This window comes from Halichoerus grypus, chromosome 12 (assembly GCF_964656455.1).
Source record: "Halichoerus grypus chromosome 12, mHalGry1.hap1.1, whole genome shotgun sequence".
NCBI classification, from domain to species: Eukaryota; Metazoa; Chordata; class Mammalia; order Carnivora; family Phocidae; genus Halichoerus; species Halichoerus grypus.
The window spans coordinates 12,638,010-12,663,082 of NC_135723.1; the positions used below are offsets into that span (position 1 = coordinate 12,638,010).

General features: G+C 38.3%; 1 protein-coding gene across 14 annotated transcripts in view; it reads right to left on the reverse strand.

Annotated features, from left to right (window-relative positions):
* The window catches only part of SUGCT (succinyl-CoA:glutarate-CoA transferase), a 773,157-nt gene that overhangs the window by 371,139 nt on the left and 376,945 nt on the right, over positions 1–25,073 (reverse strand). For 2 of the 14 annotated variants that reach the window (XM_078059984.1, XM_078059978.1), the window contains one exon: positions 14,265–14,477. The exons of the other annotated variants lie outside the window; for them this stretch is intronic. In XM_078059984.1, coding sequence (XP_077916110.1) covers positions 14,462–14,477 — 16 coding nt within the window. In that variant the 3' untranslated portion in view covers positions 14,265–14,461. Of the gene's footprint in view, positions 1–14,264; positions 14,478–25,073 lie in introns of those variants that run through there. 14 annotated transcript variants of the gene reach the window in all.

Sequence of the window (25,073 nt, forward strand, 5' to 3'; positions counted from 1 at the left end):
ACCAAGTACAGTGCATTGCATGTCATCATTTTTATCTTTAGCTTTACAGTATCCAGTCAAAAAACTGGTTTCCAAAGTAACTTAGGTGAGCTCCTTCCTTCCCTATTCCTTTCAGTGTAGTTTATCATTCATGTGTCATAGTCAAGATCGCATCTTTGGTCTTCTTGACATCCTGGTTGATTTTTTATTAATTTACATACTCTTCATATAGAGTGGTATGGTTTTGACCAACACATAAAGTTCTGTATTGACCAGCACAGTACCATACAGAACAGTGCAATCATCCCCAAAATTCCTGTGTGCTGCCCCTTTGTAATCGATCTCTACCTCAGCTCTTAACCACTATCAATCATTAATCTGTTTTCCAACTCTGTATTTTTGCCTTTTTGGGAATGCTATATAAATGTGATTATATAATATACAGTTTTTTGTGCCTGGCTGCCTTCACATAGCAAAATGAACTTAAAATTTACCTGATGTGTGTGTGTGGTGGGGGTGGGGGTGGGGGTGGGAGGGCGGTTTGGCAACTTGCAGAATGATAATGTGAGTAGCTCCATGGATTCACTCCTTGGTGAAACAACCATAGCTGGTAAAAATCATTATTAAGAACAACGATTTAAAGTTTCTCTAAATTATCCTAAGGATATATAGCAAAGGAAGAAATATTTATTCAATAAAATCTACTAAATCTCAGTAAGAATAACAAAAGTCTGTGGCATTTGGGTCACAACCCACTCCCTCCACCAATCCCCCCTCTCTTAGGCACCCCTGAGATCAGCAGGATAGAAGCTGTACTCCCAGTGGGTGCCTCCAAGAACACAGGGCTCCCTATCCATCCAGCCCCCAGCCAAGGGCTACAGTATTTCTCCAGAAGGTGCAGGCCAACAGTTTTCTCATTACCAACCCTCCCCCACACGCAACCCCCACCCTCCAGCTCAGTACTGCAAAGTCTCTATTTCAGGCAAGAAATGTTAGAAGTATAGGTCTGTCTTCTTCTACCCAGCTCTGACTCATAGAACAGAGGCTTTACCCCAGGTATGACAGGCCAAGAATACTGAGATCCCAGTTACTCTTGTCCCATCTTGCTCATAGAACAGAGATTCCATACTTGGAAAGGCAAACAAAAACACCAGAAGCTACCATTCCCACCAAGTGCCCTGCTTATAAAGCAGGGGTATCATTCTGAGAACCCACCACCGTCCCTGTCTACAGCTCCAGAACAGTGCCTCAGAGACTTTGCCCACAGAGAGAAGGAAGCAATAAGAATGTAAAGATCAAGAAGTCTCCCAAAGGAATTGACTGTATTTGGAAAGAGAATGGGGAAGTTCAGGACTAAGGATGCTCTCAAAAACAGTGGAGATTGCTGGTAGGCAATTAATAGGAGGCTAGCAGCTATATGAAAGCAAAACAAAAGTAAACTGGAGGCCAGCTTATTTATCAGAGAGAACCAAAGAAAGAGAAAACTAAATAGACCCCTTCTTGGGGTCAGAACAAACCACAAAGACGGGCCTCAGAAAACTATCCCCTCAAAGGGGAACCAATTTAGTTGGATCAAACTATGGGGCTATTCATGCCCAGAGGCACTGCTAAAAACAATACAGAAAAACCTGGCAATTAAGGGAGCCTAACAACCAGATGCGATATCAATCAAGGCAGACAATTTAACAGAGCGATTAGGGAAAGTCAAAGAGAGCTCTGCTAAAACCCCTGTAATCCTATGCTGAGACTACACATGCCTGAGGCGACACCTTCTGAATATAAACATCAGAGGGTTCAAACTGTAAGGGGGGACAGGGAGGAGACACTTCACTGAATCAGACCAGAAAAGTCATTAAACAAATAAATAAGAAATAACAACAAGCACTTGCAGAGGGGTGGTGAGGCACTCTGTACCCTAAATTGCTTACAATACATTATCTAAAATGTCCAGTTTTCAACAAAAATGATGACACATGCAAAGCAACATGAAAATGTGACTCATACACAAGAAAAAGAGTAGGCAATAAAAACGACTTCTGAGAGTATCCAGATGTCAGACCTAATGGATAAAGACTTCAAAATAGCCTTATAAGTATGTTCAGAAAACTAAAGGAAACCATGCCTAATGAATTACAGGAAAGAATGATTAAAAGGTCTTGCCAAAAAGAGAATATCAATAAAGGGAAAGAAATTATTTTAAAAGGACCAAATGAAACTTCTGGAGCTGACAAGTACAATAATTAAAATGAAATATTCACTAGAGGGGCTAAAAAGTAAATTTGAAGTAGGAGAAGAAAGAATGAATGAACCTGAAGATAAACTGATAGATTATACAGTCTGAAAAACAGACAGAAAAAAGAATGAAGAAAAATAAAAAGACTCAGAAAAATGTGATACCATTAAATACAACATAGGCATAATGAGTGTACCAGGGAAGAGGAAAGAAAGGAGCACAAAAATATTTAAATAAAAAATGACTAAAAATTTCCCAAATTTGATGAAAACATTAATCTACACATCCAAGAAGCTCAATGAGTTCCAACTAGGATCAATTTAAAGAGATCCATACCAGAAACATCTTAATCAAAATGTTGAGAACCAAAGACAAAAAGAAAACCTTGAAATCAAGAAAAAAACAATTTGGAAAACAAAAAGGGAACACCAATAAGATTGGCAGGTGATTTCTCATCAGAAACAATGCAGGCCAGAAGGCAGGGGATGTTATATTGAAAAATTTTTTAATTTAAAAAAAAAAACCTGTCAATCAAGAATCTTACATGCATACATCTTATAAAATTATTTGTCAAATAATTATTTTTCAAACAGTTTTTCAAAAATGTAAATGAACTGGGGTGCCTGGGTGGTGCAGTCAGTTAAGCTTCCAACTCTTGGTTTCAGCTCAGGTCATGATCTCAGGCTCCATGCTCAGCAGGGAGTCGGCTTGAGATTCTCTCTCTCTCCCTCTCCCTTTACCCCTCCCCCCACTCTAAAATGAATAGATAAATCTTTTTAAAAATGTAAATGAACTAAAGGCATGCCCAGATAAACAAAGACTGAGAGAACGTGTTGCTAATAGACCTTATAAGACATATTAAAGGAAGTTCTTCTAGTCCATATGGAAAAACCAGTAAAGTCAAGTATCAAAATATGAAAGACATAATAAATGTATATTTCCTCTTTCTTCTCTTAATTACTCATTATATGAGTTTTCAAATCATTATATGAGGCCAGTATTACCCTGAAACAAAAACCGAACAAGACATAAGAAAACTACATGCATACATACATACTTTTATGAAAATAGACCAAAAAAAAAATCCTCAACAAAATACTAGAAAACCAAACACAGCAACACATAAAATGGATTATATACCATGACTGATTGAAATTTATCCCAGGTATGCAAGTTTGGTGTGACATCTGAAAATCAATTAAAATAATACACCATATCAATTAAAAAAAGACAAAGCATACAGATCATTTCAATAGACACAGAAAAGAAACACTCTTTTCTGATCAAAGCATTCAACAAACAATAAATTCAAAGTAACTTCCTCAATCCTGATAAAAGGCATCCATGAAAAGACCACAGCAAATGTTATACTTAATGGTGAGAAATTGAATGCTTTGCTCCTTAGATCAGGAACAAGGCAAGAATGTCTACTCTTGCTACTTTTATTCAACATTGTATTGGGGGTTCTACCTAAGGAATTCAGGCAAAAACTGAAATGAAAAACCAACCAGATTACATAGGAAGATAGCATGACCTTATATACAAAAAATTCCCAAGGAATCCACATTGCCACCTAAAAAATTGTCTTGGAACTAATAAATGAATTCAGCATGATTGAAGGAAAAATCCATTTTATTTCCATGCAGTAGTAATTAAAAATACAGAAGTAAAATTGAGAAATCAATTCCATTTACAATATCATCAAAAAGTAAAATATTCAAGTACAAAATTGACCAGAGAAATACAAGACTTGCACACTGAAACTACAAAATACATTTTGAAACAAGTTGAAGAAGATGAAATACGGGGGCGGAGCAAGATGGCGGAGGAGTAGGAGACCTGGATTTCGTCTCCTCTCAGGAATTCAGCTGGATAGGGATCAAACCATTCTGAACACCTACGAACTCAACAGGAGATCGAAGAAAAGAAGAGCAACAACTCTCTAAACAGAAAAGCGACCACTTTCTGGAAGGTAGGACGTGCGGAGAAGTGAATCCGAGGCAATATTTGGGAGGATAGACGGCGGGGGAGAGGCCTCCGTCGGCCGCTTCTGGCAAGTGATAGAGCTGCTGAGCACAAAATCGGAACTTTTAGAAGTCGGCTCTGCTGAGGGACGTCGCTCCAGTGGCTAAGTAGGGGGTGGAACCCTCGTGGGACAGTGTGGTCTCAGGACCCTCCGGGTCACAGAAAGACTGGGGGTGCCTGAGTGCGGCAGAGCTCCCAGGTATCGGAGCAGGGAAGCCGGCTGCAGAGACGGAGCCCAGGCGCGGGCTCTCAGCTCAGGGTTGCCATGAACCGTGATCCGCGGCACAGTCGGGCCACTGCTCCTCCAGCAGGGACCCAACAAGCGGCAGATCCGGGGAGACTCCCCTTCTTCCCCCGGGAGGAGAGGTGCGGGAGCGCACCACAGGGATCTGCTGGGTTTGGAGACTCCACATGGGTTTGGGTGCCAGAGATAGAAATTCTCGGTCACAGGCCGGGTGAGCACGGAGTGCGGCCGGAGACCGGGGAGACGGGAGTGACTGACGGCTTTTCTCTGGGGGCTCACTGAGGAGCGGGGCCCCGAGCTCTTGGCTCCTCCGGGGCGGAGACTGGGAGGCCGCCATTTTCACTCTTGTCCTCCAAAGCTGTACGGAAAGCTTGCAGGGAACAAAAGCTCCCGAGAGCAAACCCGAGCAGATTACTTAGCCTGGACCGGGCAAGGGCGGGGCAATTCCGCCTCCGGCAAAGACTTTTGGAAACCATGGGAACAGGCCCCTCCCCCAGAAGATCAGCGAGAACAGCCAGCCAAGACCAAGTCTACCAATCAATGAGAACGGCAGAACTCCAGCGCTAGGGGAATAATGCACATAGAATTCATTGCTTTTTTACCATGATTCTTTAGTCTTTCAAAGTTAATTTTTTTTTAACTGTTTTTTTTTTTTGAATTTTTCTTTTTCCCTTTTTCAACCAACATCTTATCAATCCCTTTTTTAAAAAAACATTTTTATTTTTCATTTTTAGAGTCACATTCTATCCCTTCATAGTAGTTACCCGTATTTTTGGCATATATATATAAGTTGTTCTCTCTTTAAAATTTTGAGATAGTTTCTTCTAACAGATCAAAATATACCCTAAATCTCTAGTGTATGGTTTTTCTCAACTCCCCTGCCTGATCACATTCTCTCCCTTTTTTTTCTCTCTTTTTTTTTTAAATCCTCTTCTCTCTTTTTTCAAACAACTTCTTATCAATTCCTTTTATAAAACTTTTTATAATTTCCATCTTTACACTCATATTCCATCCCTTCATCATATCAACCCTTATTTTTGTACATATATAAGTTTTTCTTTCTTTAAAATTTTGGGAGGCACTTTCTTCTAACAGACCAAAATACACCCAAAATCTAGTGTGTGGCACTGATCTATATACCAGCCTGATCATATTTGATCACATTCTGTTTTTTTGTTGTTGTTTTGTTCTGTTTTTGTTTGTTTTTATCTTTATCTTTTTATTTTTCTTTTTTTTTCTTTTTCTTTTTTCTCTCTTTCCCTTTCTTTTCCCACTACTTCAGGTCTTTTCTGATTTGTTTAGAGTATATTTTCTGGGGACGTTGTTACCCTGCTAGCATTTTGTTCTCTCATTAATCTATTCTCCTCTGGACAAAATTACAAGACGGAAAAAATCACCTCAACAAAAAGAACAAGAGGTAGTACCGACTGCCAGGGACCTACTCAATACGGACATTAGTACGATGTCAGACCCAGAGTTCAGAATGATGATTTTAAAGATACTAGCTGGGCTTGAAAAAAGCATGGAAGTTGTGAGAGAAACCCTTTCTGGAGAAGTAAAAGAACTAAAATCTAACCAAGTCGAAATCAAAAAGGCTACTAATGAGGTGCAATCAAATATGGGGGCGCTAACTGCTAGGATAAATGAGGCAGAAGAAAGAATCAGTGAGATAGAAGACCAAATGATGGAAAATAAAGAAGCTGAGAAAAAGAGAGATAAACAACTACTGGATCACGAGGGCAGAATTCGAGAGATAAGCGATACCATGAGACGAAACAACATTAGAATAATTGGGATCCCAGAAGAAGAAGAAAGAGAGAGAGGGGCAGAAGGTATAATGGAGCAAATTATAGCAGAGAACTTCCCTAATTTGGGGAAGGAAACAGGCATCAAAATCCAGGAAGCACAGAGAACCCCTCTCAAAATCAATAAAAATAGGTCAACACCCCGACATCTAATAGTAAAACTTACGAGTCTCAGAGACAAAGAGAAAATCCTGAAAGCAGCTCGGGAGAAGAGATATGTAACCTACAATGGTAGAAACATTAGATTGGCAACAGACCTATCCACAGAGACCTGGCAGGCCAGAAAGGACTGGCAGGATATATTCAGAGCACTAAATGAGAAAAATATGCAGCCAAGAATACTATATCCAGCTAGGCTGTCACTGAAAATAGAAGGAGAGATAAAAAGCTTCCGGGACAAACAAAAACTAAAGGAATTTGCAAACACCAAACCAGCCCTACAAGAAATATTGAAAGGGGTCCTCTAAGCAAAGAGAGAGCCTAAAAGTAACATAGACCAGAAAGGAACACAGACAATATACAGTAACAATCACCTTACAGGCAATACAATGGCACTAAATTCATATCTTTCAATAGTTACCCTGAATGTAAATGGGCTAAATGCCCCAATCAAAAGACACAGGCCATCAGATTGGATTAAAAAACAAGACCCATCGATATGCTGTCTGCAAGAGACTCATTTTAGACCCAAAGACACCCCCAGATTGAAAGTGAGGGGGTGGAAAACCATTTACCATGCTAATGGACACCAAAAGAAAGCTGGGGTGGCAATCCTTATATCAGACAAATTAGATTTTAAACCAAAGACTGTAATAAGAGATGAGGAAGGACACTATATCCTACTTAAAGGGTCTATCCAACAAGAAGATCTAACAATTGTAAATATTTATGCCCCTAACAAGGGAGCAGCCAATTATATAAGGCAATTAATAACAAAAGCAAAGAAACACATCGACAACAATACAATAATAGTGGGGGACTTTAACAGCCCCCTCACTGAAATGGACAGATCGTCTAAGCAAAAGATCAACAAGGAAATAAAGACTTTAAATGACACACTGGACCAAATGGACTTCACAGACATATTCTGAACATTCCATCCCAAAGCAACGGAATACACATTCTTCTCTAGTGCCCATGGAACATTCTCCAGAATCGATCACATACTAGGTCATAAATCAGGTCTCAACTGGTACCAAAAGATTGGGATCATTCCCTGCCTATTTTCAGACCACAATGCTTTAAAACTAGAACTCAATCACAAGAGGAAAGTCGGAAAGAACTCAAATACATGGAGGCTAAAGAGCATCCTACTAAAGAATGAATGGGTCAACCAGGAAATTAAAGAAGAATTTAAAAAATTCATGGAAACCAATGAAAATGAAAACACAACTATTCAAAATCTTTGGGATGCAGCAAAGGCAGTCCTAAGAGGAAAGTATATAGCAATACAAGCCTTTCTCAAGAAACAAGAAAGGTCTCAAGTACACAACCTAACCCTACACCTAAAGGAGCTGGAGAAAGAACAGCAAATAAAGCCTAAACCCAGCAGGAGAAGAGAAATAATAAAGATCAGAGCAGAAATCAATGAAATAGAAACTAAAAGAACAGTAGAACAGATCAACGAAACTAGGAGCTGGTTCTTTGAAAGAATTAACAAGATTGATAAACCCCTGGCCAGACTTATCAAAAAGAAAAGAGAAATGACCCAAATAAATAAAATCATGAATGAAAGAGGAGAAATCACAACCAACACCAAAGAAATACAAACAATTATAAGAACATATTATGAGCAACTCTATGCCAGCAAATTAGATAACCTGGAAGAAATGGATGCATTCCTAGAGATGTATCAACTACCAAAACTGAACCAGGAAGAAATAGAAAACCTGAACAGACCTATAACCACTAAGGAAATTGAAGCAGTCATCAAAAATCTCCCAAAAAACAAAAGCCCAGGGCCAGATGGCTTCCCAGGGGAATTCTACTAAACATTTAAAGAAGAATTAATACCTATTCTTCTGAAACTGTTCCAAAAAATAGAAATGGAAGGAAAACTTCCAAACTCGTTTTATGAGGCCACCATTACCTTGATCCCAAAACCAGACAAAGACCCCATCAAAAAGGAGAACTACAGACCAATATCCTTGATGAACATGGAAGCAAAAATTCTCACCAAAATACTAGCCAATAGGATCCAACAGTACATTAAAAGGATTATTCACCACGACCAAGTGAGATTTATCCCTGGGCTGCAAGGTTGGTTCAATATCCGCAAATCAATCGTGATACAATACATTAACAAAAGAAAGAACAAGAATCATATGATCCTCTCAATCGATGCAGAAAAAGCATTTGACAAAGTACAGCATCCTTTCTTGATCAAAACTCTTCAGAGTATAGGCATAGAGGGTACAGACCTCAATATCATAAAAGCCATCTATGAAAAACCTACAGCGAATATCATTCTCAATGGGGAAAAACTGAGAGCTTTCCCCCTAAGGTCAGGAACGCGGCAGGGATGTCCACTATCACCACTGTTATTCAACATAGTATTAGAAGTCCTAGCCACAGCAATCAGACAACAAAAAGAAATAAAAGGCATCTAAATCGGCAAAGAAGAAGTCAAACTCTCACTCTTTGCAGATGATATGATACTTTATGTGGAAAACCCAAAAGACTCCACCCCAAAACTGCTAGAACTCATACAGGAATTCAGTGAAGTGGCAGGATATAAAATCAATGCACAGAAGTCAGTGGCATTCCTATACACCAACAACAAGACAGAAGAAAGAGACATTAAGGAGTCGATCCCATTTACAATTGCACCCAAAACCATAAGATTCCTAAGCATAAATCTAACCAAAGAGGCAAAGGATCTGTACTCAGAAAACTATAAAATACTCATGAAAGAAATTGAGGAAGACACAAAGAAACGGAAAAACGTTCCATGCTCATGGATTGGAAGAACAAATATTGTGAAGATGTCAATGCTACCTAGAGCAATCTACACATTCAATGCAATCCCCATCAAAATACCATCCACTTTTTTCAAAGAAATGGAACAAATAATCCTAAAATTTGTATGGAACCAGAAAAGACCCCGCATAGCCAGAGGAATGTTGAAAAAGCAAAGCAAAGCTGGCGGCATCACAATTCCGGACTTCCAGCTCTACTACAAAGCTGTCATCATCAAGACAGTATGGTACTGGCACAAAACCAGACACATAGATCAATGGAACAGAATAGAGAGCCCAGAAATGGACCCTCAACTCTATGGTCAACTAATCTTTGACAAAGCAGGAAAGAATGTCCAATGGAACAAAGACAGTCTCTTCAACAAATGGTGTTGGGAAAATTGGATAGCCACATGCAGAAGAATGAAACTGGACCATTTCCTTATACCACACACAAAAATAGACTCCAAATGGTTGAAAGACCTCAATGTGAGACAGGAGTCCATCAACATCCTAAAGGAGAACACAGGCAGCAACCTCTTCGACCTCAGCCGCAGCAACTTCTTCCTAGAAACATCGCCAAAGGCAAGGGAAGCAAGGGCAAAAATGAACTATTGGGACTTCATCAAGATAAAAAGCTTTTGCAAAGCAAAGGAAACAGTCAACAAAACCAAAAGACAACTGACAGAATGGGAGAAGATATTTGCAAATGACATATCAGATAAAGGGCTAGTATCCAAAATCTATAAAGAACTTATCAAACTCAACACCCAAAGAACAAAGAATCCAATCAAGAAATGGGCAGAAGACATGAACAGACATTTTTCCAAAGAAGACATCCAAATGGCCAACAGACACATGAAAAAGTGCTCAATATCGCTCGGCATCAGGGAAATCCAAATCAAAACCTCAATGAGATACCACCTCACACCAGTTAGAATGGCTAAAATTAACAAGTCAGGAAATGACAGATGTTGGCGGGGATGCGGAGAAAGGGGAACCCTCCTACACTGTTGGTGGGAATGCAACAAGGGTGCCAGAAAACTCAATGCAGGAAAGAACAGTCTTTCAATAATTGGTGGTGGGCCACAGATTATTTATATGTAAAAAGAAAAAGGTAGACTCCTACCTCACACCATATTTAAAAACTAACTCATGGAGTTAATTAAACTAAATGTATTAGAAACCTAAATGTAAAAGATAAAACTATAAAATTGTTAGAAGAAAACATAATCATAAATCTTTATATCATTGGATCAGGCAATGGTTTCTTGGATACAACATCAAAAACACAAGCAACACAAGAAAAAAATAGATGAGACTTCATCAAAATTAAAAGCATTTGTGCTTCAGAAACCATCAAGAAAATAGAAAGACATCCCATGGGATGGAAGAAAATATTTGCAAGGCATATATATGATTAGGGACTTGTAACCAGAAGACATAAAGAACTGTTATAACTCAATAATAATAGACAAATAACCTAAGTGAAAAATGGGCAAAACATATGAATAGACATTTATCCAAAGTAGGCATACAAATGGCCAATAATCACTTTAGAATATTTTCAACATTATCATTAGTTAAATGCAAATCAAAACCATAGTGAGATACCACTTCATACTCACTACTATGGATATGAAAGGAAGAAAGGAGAGAAAATAATAAAGGAGTAAAGGAGGGAGGTAGAGGGAGAAGGAAAGACAGAGGAGGAAGGCAGGAAGGCAGAAGGGAGAGAGGAAAGAAAGAAAGAAGAAAAGAAAGAAAGAAAAAAGAAAGAAAAAGAAGGAAAGAAAGAAGGAAGGAAGAAAGTAAGAAAGAAAGAAGGAAGGAAAGAAGGAAGGAAGGAAGAAAAAGAAAGAAAAAGAGAGAAGGAAGGAAGGAAGGAAGAAAGAAAGAAAGAAGAAAGGAAGGAAAGGAAGGAAGGAAGGAACAAAGAAAGAAAAAGAAGGAAGGAAGAAAGAAAAAGAAGATAATAAGTGTTGACAAGGACATGAAGGAATTGCAACTTTCATGCACTGTTTGTGGGATTGTAAAATGTGGCAGCTGCTTTGGAAAACAGTTTGGCAGTTCCTCAAGAAGTTAAACACAGTGTTACCATATGACCCTCCTGGCTATATATGCAATAGATATTAAAACACGTGTCTACACAAAGCCTGTACATGAATTTACATAAAAGGACGATTCATAATAGACAGCATGTGGATACAAACCAAATGTCCATCAACTGATGAATGTGTAAGTAAAATGTGGTGCATCTATACAAAGGAATATTATTCAGTCATACAAAGGAATGGAGTGCATACTATCACATGGAAGAATCTTGAAAACATTACGCTAAGTGAAGGAGCCATTCACAAAAAGACACATGTTGAATGATCCTATTTATATGAAATGTACAGAATACGCAAATCCATAAAAACAAAAAGTATTTTAGTGGTTACAGGAAGCTAGGAAGAGGGTAAAATGGAGAGGAAATGCTAATGGGGCTTCTTTTAGGGGTTATACAAATGTTCTGCAATTAGATAGTGATGATAGAATTCACGATGCTGTGAATGTGCTGAAAACCATGGATTACATACTTTGAAAGGGTAAATTTCCAGTATATGAATAATATCTCAATAAAGCTCCTAGCTTTAAAAAGGTCACACACTGTATGACTGCATTTACTTAACATTCTTGAAATGACAAAATTATAGAGATGGAAGGAAAATTCATGGTTGCCGTGCATTAGGAATGGGGCAGTGGTCGATGTGAATTGAAAGAGGCAGCAGAAGGGAGATCGCTGTGGTTACGGAACAGCTCTGTGCCTGAATTGTGGTCATGGTTACACAGATCTACACATTCATGTAATAAAACAGCATGCACTATATATACACACATTCTAATGATGTCAGATTCCCGGTTTTGCTGTTACGCTATAATTATGTAAGTAAGATGTAATCATTGAGGGAAGCAAGTGAGGAGTCCACAGGACCTCTCTGTATCATCTTTGGAACTCCCTGTGAATCTAATTATTTCTAAATAAAAAGTTAAAAAAATATTTTAAAAACCTTCAATGGTCTTCGAATCCGATCTTTGTCAACCATGTCCTAATGATTAACCTGCTTTTCAAAGAGTTTCTTAATACCTGAAAAAGACACCCTTGCATATAGATATAACATATTGCAGACTTTGAGGCAAATATATCCCTCGTTGCAAAGAAATTATTTGGTACTGCTGTTTATTGATTAGTCTCCTATTTATTTAGAGTCAACCTAGTATTGTGATTCTTTCTCCCTGGTGCTTAGCACACTGCTTTGCACACAGTTGACACTCATGAAATATTTGACTATGAATGAACTGTGAATCTTTAGGTCTCAGCAAACAGCTGTGGTAGCTCCAATTCATTACTGTGAAGCCTGGTCTAAAGGCAATCTCTAGTTAGGGCACCTTCCTTTTTGCATACTTAAAGACTATTTTCTAGAGCAGTTCTGGTTCACAGCAAAACTGAAAGGAAGATACAGAGTTTCCATATATCCCCATCCCCCACACATGCATAGCCCATTATCAACATCTGCCACCAATTATATCTTTACAAATAAAGAACCAACAAAGACACATCACAATAACCCAAAGCATCTTCTTTTCCACATATAAATTTCTCAGTCTCTGAAAAGTCTTTCTTTCATTGTACTTCTACTATAGTTTGCAGGAATATACTTCTCTGAGCCTAAAGACCATGCAATTGCGCTGTTTGTATGAGAATTTCGTAACTTAGGTGAGCCCTAGTTGTGTTCGTAAACTTGTTTGGAATAAGTCACTTAACAAAAAAAACAAAAAAAAAAGAGCCACTTTTTCAATGACATAATGATATAATGTTATTGTGTGCCCTGGGTCAGAGGACCCCAGAGTATAGAACAGCACCTTAGTACTTAGTCTACTATATGCTCCCTCATATAGGTGTCCCAGCTTCCCCTACTACAGTGGCAATTTGAGGATAAGATGGATCTCCATGGGACTAGGAACTGAATCGTATCCTGGAGAAAGCTCTCTAAAACAGATTTTACAATCCGAGATGGCTAGAAACAAGGATTAAAATGAGATGTTAGTCCAGTTGCAACACAGTAATACTGTTCCCCAAGACGCCCACACATGTCTATAATGATTAAAGTAGCCGATTTCCTGTAATGACTCTCGGGTTCCCCATTTCATCTCCTACCATAACTCCTCCGCACGCCATGCTCCAGCCATAACCCACCACCTGAGCTTCTCCTACAGCCTGCCCCCCCCCCCGCCCCCACCACCAGGCAGTTCCACATCACCCATTTCTTTGCTTGGTTAATGCTTCTGCCTGAAGTACTTTCTCATCCACCATTGCATTTTCCAGAAAACATCCAGTCATCTTAAAAAAACACAAATCAATAAAAAGTGCCTTCGTTTGAAGTACTTCACATGCACTATCTCACTGAAGTATTTTTTTTTTTTAATTAATGAGGCAGAAAGCATTAGAACCTCCATTTTATAGAAGAGGAAGCTAAGACACAGGAAGTTTGAGTGGTGCCCACAGTCACTCCATGAGGAAGCGGCAGAGCCCAAACAAAAGCCAGTTCTGTCCAACTATAAAGACCATGTTCATAAACAACACTCTTCTCCTTCCAAAGCATTCTGTACTTCTACCATAGAATCCTCGGGGAATCTTCTAAAAATCCAGATACCCTTAATTCTGTAGTAACCTGTGTTATCAGAATCCCTGTTGCTGGAGCCTACAGGATCTCTATTTTGAAAAAGTTCCCCAGGTGACTAATGCGAACCCTGTTTGAGAATCACTGCCTGATGATATAAAAGGGTTTACAACAACTATTGACGCTTCCACGTAGCACTAAGAAATTGGATAGCATCTGAAACCAATTTTGAAAATTTAACCATTTTTCATAAAAGTTAAATGAGACATATCTATTTTGCAAAAATGAGAATCTGCAGAGAAGTATTTCCAAGAGTAACTGCATTCTGGTAACATTTTAATTACATTTTATAAATTAGCAAAAATCTGTTTTGTAAAGAAAAATGAATTTAAATTATCTTTCATTTAAATTTTTGACAAGGAATCAACTACAATTGGGTGGAGAAGATCTGAACATTTGATTGAGTGTATGGCTGTCTCAGTGGTCCTCAGGCATCAGAAATAAAATCTCAACTATGATGCAGAAATATCAGGAAGAGTTCAGGCATCAACTACTCAGTGTTTCGTGTCTCTGAAACAGTAAAGAGAGAATTATTATAATCGGTCCATTTGAAATGTAAGGAAACACAAAGAATGGCGTAGAACAGTCCTCTGACATTTTAATAAGCATTGTTTTAAAGGGACAGAAATCTGAGGGAAAGGCAATGAAACTTGAAATTTTATTTTGCATGCTTATAGAGGACTTCCCCTTTGCCCCTTTATACTTTAATTTTTTTAACACAAGCCCCGTTGTTCTTGCAGTTAGAGAATGAGAGGTATTTGAAATCAGATTTTTTGGTGTGGTTTTTTTGTTTTGTTTTGTTTTGTTTTTTTACTTTTTATTTGGAGATAATTTTAGACTTAAAGAAAAGTTGCAAAGCACAGTTCTCAAATACTGCTCCACCCAGCTTCTACCATTAACAGCTTTCCTAACCACCGTAAAACTATCAAAACCAAACATTGTACATGGGTACTATATTCCTTACTAACGGAGAAACTGTTTGAATTTTGACAAGGATCACACTGGCCCTTCTCTCTGGACCAGGAGACAATCCAGGATCCCACATACTGCATGTAACTGCCATACCTTTTTTAATGTTCTCCTATCTGGGACAGATCCTCAGGCTCTGCCTGGCATCACCCGGACACTTTTGAAGAACATGGTCAGGGATTTTATGGAATGTCTCTCAGTTTGAGTTGGTCAGATATTTTCCCACAATTAGATTAAAATCACGCGTTCTGGACAAGAAGGTGATGTTATCAATCATTTCAAAGGACTCGTGATGCTGATAGACCTTTTTGTTTGTTTGTCAGAGAGAGAGAGAGAGAACACAAGCAGGGGGAGTGGCAGGCAGAGGGAGAGGGAGAAGCAGACCCCCCCCCCCCGAGCAGGGAGCCCGACGTGGGACTCGAACCCAGGACCCCGGGATCATGACCTGAGCAGAAGGCAGATGCTTAACCAACTGAGCTACCCAGGCGTCCCAAAGCTGATAGATCTTATTACTGGTGATACTACTTGGGTCACTTGGTTAAACTGGTATCGGTAAGTCTCCTTCAGCGTAAAGTTACTTGTTTTTCCTTTGTGACTGGGAACATGGAAGGATACTTTGAGATTCTACAAATATCCTCTTTTTCACTGTAATTTTAGCATCCATCACTGGTTCTTTCCTGCAACGGTTTTTACTGTGATGTTTACCTAAAGGTAATTTTTGATTTCCCTCACTCCTTCTGTTTATTAATTGGGATCCTACAATCTAACCAGCTCTTTCCATTCTTCTGTATTTATTTATTGATTCAATTATTTATTTATATTAGGATGGACTCGTGGATATTCTATGGATTACGATTCATTACTATAATTATATTTATTTTGTTACTCAGATTGTCCCACTCTGACCCTTGGGAACTCTTTGATGTTGACCCTTTTGTACTTCTTCTATGTTCCCATCATTTTGTGAGCACTTCCTCACTGTCACCACAGGATGAATTATACTATATTTGCTGTGAAAAATTGGGTGAATGATTTAAGATTTAGTACTGTTCAGAAACGAGAAAATAGACTTTTTCTCAGTCTTCCTGACCATTGCTGGCTCTGATACTTTATTCCTCTTTCTGAAAATTCTGTTTTCCCTCATACTCTAAAATATTTCATTTGCCAGAGAACAGTGAAGAAGTGCTAGATACACGTCAAATGCCTGACACAGAAAATTGATATTTATGGAAAGTAGTTTAAGGACAAGTTAATGATTCATTCCTACAGGTCAGAAGATTTTCTTTCTCTTTAGCAGAAAACCCTTTACTTTAATAAAAAAGTAAACAAAACCCCAATATATAAAGCATTCAAAAGCAAGAGTGTATTAGTATATATATATTAATACTAATATAACGTTCAAAACTATAACATTTGCTTACCCTACAATCACTATAAAAATTGGGGTTCTATATTATAGTTCCAGTTATTTAATGACCTTTTCCATTCACTTTATTTCTATAGTTTGTTTTGAGTACACATTTCGTGAAAACCTTAATTTGCATGACAAAGTAGTTGCAAAGTATATGAACTTTTTGAGCACTTCTATTTAACAATGTTAAGGTTCTCTTCAAGGTAAATTATTCAGGAACTTTTCTAAAAATAGTAAGAAATTTTGCTTTAAAGTTGAAACATTCAGGTTCTGGGTACTACAGAGAAATAAGTATACTCCACACTGTCTCCCACTGAATGTGGCTAAAAAACCTCGACAGAATACATGGAGCAGCTATTTGAGGATTCAAAAGTAAACAGCAGCAGATGGATTGCGGAAGAACAGAATTCAAATACCACCATACAAGCAGTAAGTTTACCAATTTTTTTACTGCTGTATCCCCTGGTCTGAACTCGTCACACAGGAAACAAAGAAGTGAGGCCGGGACTTTGCTATAGGTTGAACGTTTGTGCCCGTCCCCCATGCCCCCCCAGTCCTTATGTTGAAATCTAGTCCACCAGTGGTGGTATTTGGGGGTGGAGTCCTGGGGATGGGGGTGGGGGGAATCAGGTCACGAGGGTGGAGCTCTCAGGAATGGGATTAACACCCTCATAAAAGAGGCCTCCTCCGAGTGCGCCCTCACCCCTTCCGCCAGGAGAGGACAAAGCATAAAATCAGTGGACTATGAACCAGGAGGTGGATCCTCACTAGACGCCAAATATGTCGGCATCTTGATCTCGGATTTTCCAGCCTCCAGAAATGGGACAAATAAGTTTCTGTTGTTTATTAGGGACACAGTCTATGGTATTTTTGTTATAGCAGCACGAATGGATTAGGATAGATGCAAACAGGGAAAGCTCGGGGAGAAGCCTTTTAGTTCTGGTTCAAGGAATGGGAAAGGGAATGCGTAACACTCAACAAGAGAGTGGAAACCCCCTGTTTTTTCTCTTTATCTCTCCTCCTAGCCCCAGCTCTCAGGCACACTGTGGTAAGAGGGTAGCAGCAGCTTTGACCAGCAGAGGCAATGGGAGCCAGCAAAAGCCCAACTCCTAAAAGAAGGGAACGTTCCTTGAAGTTTGATGGAACTATAGTTTCAAAGGGTGGACTCAAATCTGATTGCACTTTTTTCCTCACTGTCCCGTTGCCACTTGGCCCCAAAGACAGGTGCAGTTGTGAAAGTGAACATGAGAATAGCATAACTAAAGCCATAGTATCTGGCCAGAGGACCAAAAAGAGGCACCCCAGGAAACGAAATTACCAAGGAGATCTTGAGAGAAGAACTTGGGAATATGACTGCATTACATTACTTAGGAACACCTGGACACATGCATACCTCAAGTTCAGCAAATCACACTTTGAGAACTGAATTAACAGATACAACACCACCCAGAACCCAGACTGGCTATGAGGTGGTATATACACACCCCCAGGTTTGGATAGCTCTTCAAAAGTTTAGAAAATTGAACTGACATTAGCACTATTTCCCTTCAAAGGCTAATCAGAACTTAGTCTGAACCAATCACCTTGAAATGACCAATGTCATGTGAAAAACAGAGGGTGTGAAAACAATTGAATAAATTGAACTGAAAAACAACTGAATAAAAATGACAAGGTCTCAGCGATCTGCGGGACAATAACAAGAATGTATGAATATTTTATTCATCCTGTTTACAACTACATTGTAGGTCTACATTGTGCTTGTAATTAGAGACACAAAGACCAATAATCACAAAGGAACCAGCTTTAAGGGAGTATATAAGATATCCTACTCTTTATAAAACTCAAGACCTAACTCTCCATGCTCATCCACATACAACAAATTAAACCCTCTCAACACTAATTTGTTCTTTGACAATGAACTTCTAACCTCTATGGTATCTTTTTGTTTTTATTTTGAGATATAATTTTTATAACATAAAATTCATCCTCTTAAACTGACTTTAAATATATTCTCAAGTTTGTGCAACCATCACCACTACCTAATTCCAGAACATTTTCATCACCCCAGAAGGAAACCCCATATTCCTTAGCAACCACTCCCCTACCCCTCTCCTTCCCTCAGTCCCTGGAAACCACTAATATACTTTCTGTCTCTCTGAATGGGTTTTATCTATTCGGAACATTTCATATAAATGGAGTCATACAATAGGCGGCCTTTTATGTGTATCTCCCTTCACTTAGCATAATGTTTCCAAGGGCCATTCATGCTATAGCATGTACCCTCTTATGGATGAATAATATTCCATCACATAGATATACCACCTTTTGATTATCCATTCACCTGCTGATGAAAATTTAGGTTGTTTGTGTCTTTTTAGGTATTACAAATAAAGCTTCCATGAACGTATGTGGGCACATTTTGTGCAAATCATATTTTTTGAAATCTTATACCTAGGACTGAAAGCACTGGGTCCAATGGTTACTGCATGTTTAACGTTTTGAAGAACTGCCAAACTATTTTCCGAAGCAGCTACACCATTTCACATTGCCACCAGCACTGTGCAAGGGTTCCAATTCATCTATACCCATAACAACACCTGTTACTGTCTTTTTCATTACAGTCACCGTAGTTATATCACACTATAATTTTGATTTATATTTCCCTAATAATTTGTGAGTTGAGCATCTTTACATGCGCTCAATGGCCATTTGTATATCTTCTTTGGACAAGTGTCTCTTTAAATCCTTTATCCATTTTTAATTATTGTATTTGTCCTTCCATTGCTGAGCTGTAGGAATTCCTTATATATTCTGGATAGCAAATACTTATGGTATCTTTGACTCTAACTTGTAGGGTTCCCAATATACAAGTAGTCACTGAGTCCAATCACTTCTTTTTAGTGTGGCTTTTATCTCTTATTTTCCAGACCCACCATAATCATTGTAGTTCAGGCTTTTAACACCTGATGCCTAGATGAATCATTCAGCAACATAATCTTCTAATTGATCTAGGGCAAAAGCTTTCTAGAAGATCTTCTTTCCTGTGGTTTTAAAAGCACCCATCAAATCATCTTGCACTTGGCATCAAAATTAATATTTCCTACATATGAAGTTCTTGATTTACATGGCTTTGTTAGGAAAGTCTTCACTTTCAATCAATTCTATATTAGGCCAACAATCTTTAAGAATTTTAGGGGTTGATAATATTTCAGAATTTAGGTACAAGGTTACTGTCCCTTTTTCATGAGGCATGAGTGGAAGGCAGTACAGAGAAGCAGGTAAAAGAAGCAATCACATTAAAAATAACTCCCTACACACAGGATCTGGTATTAAAGAGGGCACGTTCTGCATGGAGCACTGGGTGTTATATGCAAACAATGAATCATGGAACACTACATCAAAAACTAATGATGTAATGTATGGTGATTAACATAACATAATAATAATAAAAAAGAAAGAAATGCATTTGAAACTCTGAAATAGTCTTTTAAGTTTTAATTTGAAAGAGAAAGAAACAAAGTGATGCTTTAAGAGCTTTGAGGGAAAAGGTAGCTGAGATAATGCTGAGCCGATAGGGAGTCAGAGGCAAAGAAAGGAGAGGAAACATAGACTGATAAAGGATGAGGACTCTAGGGGCACCTGGGTGGCTCAGTAGGTTAAGCGGCTGCCTTCGGCTCAGGTCATGATCCCAGGGTCCTGGGATCAAGCCCCGCATCAGGCTCCCTGCTCAGCGGGGAGGCTACTTCTCCCTCTCCTGCTCCCCCTGCTTGTGCTCTCTCTCTCTCTTTCTCTCTCTCTATCAAATAAAAAAAATAAATAAATCTTTGGAAAAAAAAAAGGATGAGGACCCTAAGTCCTTAGTGAGTGAGTGAGGAGCACACAAAGTGTCTGTAACAGAAGGAGAGGTACATCAAGGAAGGTGAGAGGACACAGAAGATACTTAGTACTATATATATAATATATAAGGCCATTTTTGTTTCCAACACTTGGCCCACAGGGAAAATCCAAATCCTTGAGAGTAGTATTTGAGTGCTTCACGATTAGGACCCAAGTTACACTTCCAACTTAATCTTCTACCATCTCCTATAATGATTCTCAAAATACAGTTTGTACCAGAATAATTCTAGGAAATCTACATAAGCCAATTCCTGAACTTTATCCAAAGACATTAAAAACCACTGGGCTTGGTTAGCTCCAGAAATATGAATTTTAACAAGGCCCCTGGATGATTCTAACCCAGGTGTTCTTTTGGAGAACACTCTAAAAACACTACCATAAAATTTTACATTCGTCTTTCAAAAAGGCGCAATAAATGGGAGACCAAACCTAGCAAGGCAAGGACAAAGAGACTAAGAAGCCCAGCAGAGCACAGTCAGACCTTCTTAAAGGTGTAAGTATAAGCGGAAAGAGGGTGAGCACAAAGTACAAAGTAAAAGAAATTTAGCACATGGATATTCTGATAGGGTAAAGAACTTCAGGATCTCCCAGAAAGGCAGGGTGGAATGCAAGAGGGTAGGACTTCTGAAATGATGAGTAAACTGCTCAGCAGACCCTTTTCTCAACAACATAGCAAGTTGGCTTGTGGAAATTATTGTTAAGAATAATTTAAAGTCCCTGGAAATTATTGTAAGGACATACAGCAGATGAAGAAATATTCTCTCAAGGAAATCTGCTCAATCTTAGAAAGAAGTGAGAGTCTGGCATTTGAGGCATGGCTCACTCCACTGACATCCCCTTTCCACCACCACCACCAAGCTCCAGAATTCCATGTGATAAAAGCTTTAACCCAGCACTCTACTCCAAGCAGGTGAGGCCAAGATAATGGGAGCTTCCTCTCTGCCCAGCTCTCACTCTGGGACTATAGTTGTATCCCACTAGGGACAGGCGACTGTCTCTCTGACTTCCTTTAGCCTGTACTGCAGAAGCTTTATTCCAGGCAGGCATAGGCAGGAGGACGTAGTAGGTCATAAAAATAAAGAGCTCCCCAGCTCTCCCTGAGGGGACTGACTTTTTTTTTTTTAAGAGAGGCTGGAATGACCTTAGGCCATTTCATCCTCAATGACCTAAGGGGGTTGTTGAAAACAACAGGGATCTTTGTGGAGAGCAATTAAAAGAAAGCTGGTAGCTCCAGAACACAAGCAAAACAGCACATAATCACCAAAAATTTAAGAGAGAGAACCAGGGAAGAGACCTTTGGGAAAAGCTCTCCTGGGCTCACAATCAACTCTTCATGTTAAGGAAGAGGTGCATGCATGCCAGGCTGTGCCCACTAGGAGCAATCAGAGCAATCAGAGCAAGATGTGGAGACAGATCTGAAAGCATTCATCACGCTGCATCCTGACCCAGCAACAAGTCAAAAGCCTCACTGGCATGGGCTCAAACAATCTACCAAACACTGACTTAAGTAAGCTACTCTGACCCAGGGGTGATGCCTAGGAAGCTATGCTTAAAAATAAAATCACACTTATCTTTAAAGTCTGGGCAACTGTGTGAGTGCCCAAGGTTGTGCTCTCTCAGAAGCAGATCACTGAGGGAATCCCCGAGCTATTAGTCCCTGGCTGAAAGGAGGGAAAAAGAAAAAAAAAAAAACTAAATTCCCTTTACTGTGATAGCAGTTTCCAAGTCACACACACAACCAACTACAAAGGATAAGAATCTAACTGGCTAAGAACGACCTTTGCCCAATAAGTGGCCTATGCAACTCAGGAGAGACCTGCAGGTAAAAGATAAAAGCTAGTGGACACCATCTGAGCTGGGACCTCAGGAGTTATGCATTGCAGGGAAAATGGACTTCACAGAATTGGTGCAGCCAAGTCACTGCTGTTTGACCTGTTAAGAAACAAAACAGCCCCTGGAGTCGAAGGGGCTCTAATATGTCCAGATATCAACAAATTATGAGACAAGCAAAGAAACAGTAAAGTCTGACCAATACACAGAAAGAAAACACTGGCAATAGAAACCACCTTTGAAGAGGCCCAGATGGTGGACTTAGCAGGAAAAAACTACAAAGCAGCTATTATAAATATGTTCAAAGAACAAAAGGAAGCCATGCTTAAGTAATTAAAGGAAGATATGAGGACAATGTCTCATCAAAGATATCATATCAATAGAGAGATAAAAATATTCCAGTTATTAAAAGGAACCAAATGGAAATTCTGCAGTCAAGAAGTACAATAACTGAGATGAAAAATTCACTGGAGGGGCTCAACCATGTATTTGAATTGTCAGAAGAAAGAATCAGCAAATTTAGAGATAGATTAATAGAGATTATTCAATCTGAAGAAGAGAGGGAAAAAATGAAGAACAGAGCCTTAGAGAAGTGTGAAACACCATTAAGAGCATAAACATACACATAAATAGCAGAACCAGAAGGAAATTTGAGAAAGAGATGAACAGTATCGAAGAAATAATGGCTTAAAACTTTCATGAAAGTTTTCATGAAAAACATTAGTCAATACATCCACAAAGTTCAGTGAACTCTAAGTATGATAAATGCAAAGAGATTCACACACACCCAGACAGATAATACTCAAAATGTTCAAAGACAAAGAGGAAACCCTGAAAGGAGCAAAAGCAAAATGACTGATAACATATCAGGGAGCTGAATAAGATTAACATATAACATCTCATCAGACATCATGGAAGTCAGAAGGCAACATATTAAAAGCGTTAGAAGTAAAAAACTGTCAAACAAGAATATTGTATCCAGCAAAACTATCTTTCACAAATGAAAGCAAACTAAAGATAATCCCAGTTATACCAAAACTGAGAGAATCTGTTGGTAGTGGACTTATAGTTTAATAAATATCAAAGAAAGCTCTTCAGACTAAAAGTAAATGATACTATAGAGCACTGTGAATCCACACACAGATACACAAAAAGAATACCAGTAAAATAATCACATAGGCAATTATAAAAAACAATATAATTACATATTTTTCCTTTCTTCTCTTGGCTGATTTAAAAAGCTATTGCAATATACAATATGTATATAGTGTACTGTTGGACCTATAATATATAAATGTAATGTATTTAACAATAATAGCACATGGGGAGTGGATAAGAGCAAAAAGATGTACTGGATTAAGGAAAGAACATCAGATCCAACTCAAATCTTTAACTCAAGTCCATAGGTAGAAATTAGGAAAATAAAATAAAATAAAAAGATTAACATAAAAATTCTATAAATATATATTTGCTCTCATTTCTTTTATCAGCTGTCTTGAAAGATTTAATATAACATATTATATAGAGTAATAATTATAACAGTGTATTGCTGAGTTTCTAATATATATATAGATGTTAGATAGATGATACATAGATGATAGATAGATAGATAGATAGATAGATAGATAGATAGATGATAGACAGATAGATAGAGATATATAGGAGTAAAGTTTCTAGATTTCACTGTAACTAAATCAGTATAAAAATGAAGTCAATTCTTTTTTGCCCATTTTCCCACCCCTCTTGCCTCTGGCAACCATCAGATTGTTCTGTATTTACAGGTCTGATTTTGCTTTTCATTTGTTTGTTTATTCATTTGTTTTGTTTTTTTTAGATTTCACATAAAGGTGGACTCACATGTCTTTCTCTAGGACACTCTAAGTCAATCCATGTTGTCACAAATGGCAAGATCTCATATTTTTTTATGGCTGGATAATATTCCAGTGTGTGTGTGTGTGTGTGTGTGTGTGTGTGTGTTACTTTCTCTATTCATTCATCTATTTATTGATGGACACTTGGGTTGCTTCCTATATCTTAGTTATTATAAATAATGCTGAAATAAACATAGGGGTGCATATATTTTTTTAAAATTAGTGTTTTCACTTTCTTTGGGTAAGTACCCAGTAGTGGAATTATGGGTGAAAGGTAGTGGGAAATACAGGCTTCCAGTTACAGAATGAGTAAGTCATGGGAATAAAAGGGGCGGCTTAGGGAATAGAGTCAGTGGTGCTGTGATAGTGCTGTACGGGACAGATGGTAGCTATACTTGGAGCACAACATAACCTAAAAAGTTGCTGAATCGCTATGTCGTACACCTGAAACTAACGTAACGTTGTGTGTCAACTATACTCAAATAAAAAGAAGCTGAAGTCAATTCTGATAAGATATATATTATAGGCCCTAAAGAAACCAATTTAAAAAAAGCTCAAAATGTCATTGAAAGTTATGAAAGGAATTAAAATATTATACTAGAAAATATCTACCTAATACAAAAGAAGTGAATGAAAGGAACAGAGGAATAAAAAAGAATGAGGCACATAGAAAACAAAAAGGAAAATGTCAGGTGTAAATCCAACCACATCAATAGTAACTAAGTATAAATGGCTTAAACAATTCAATCAAAAGGCATACATTTTCAGATTGGATTAAAAAAACAGGATCCAACTATATACTGTCTACATAAGAGATACTTTAGATTCAAACATGCAAATAGGTTGAAAATAAAAGGATGAAAAAGATGTACAATGAAAACAACAATCATAAAAGAGAATGCAGTGGCTATACTAATATCAGAAAATAGATATTTTAAAAAATATTACTAGAAATAGAAATTTATCCCTTTATCATCATTATAAAGGGATAATTCTTTAAGATGATATTACAGTGGTAAACATATGCACATAACATCAGAGCCCAAAATATATGAGGCAAAACTGACTGAAAGGAGAGACAGACAATTCACGAATAATGGTTGGAGATTTCAGCACCCAACTTTCAAT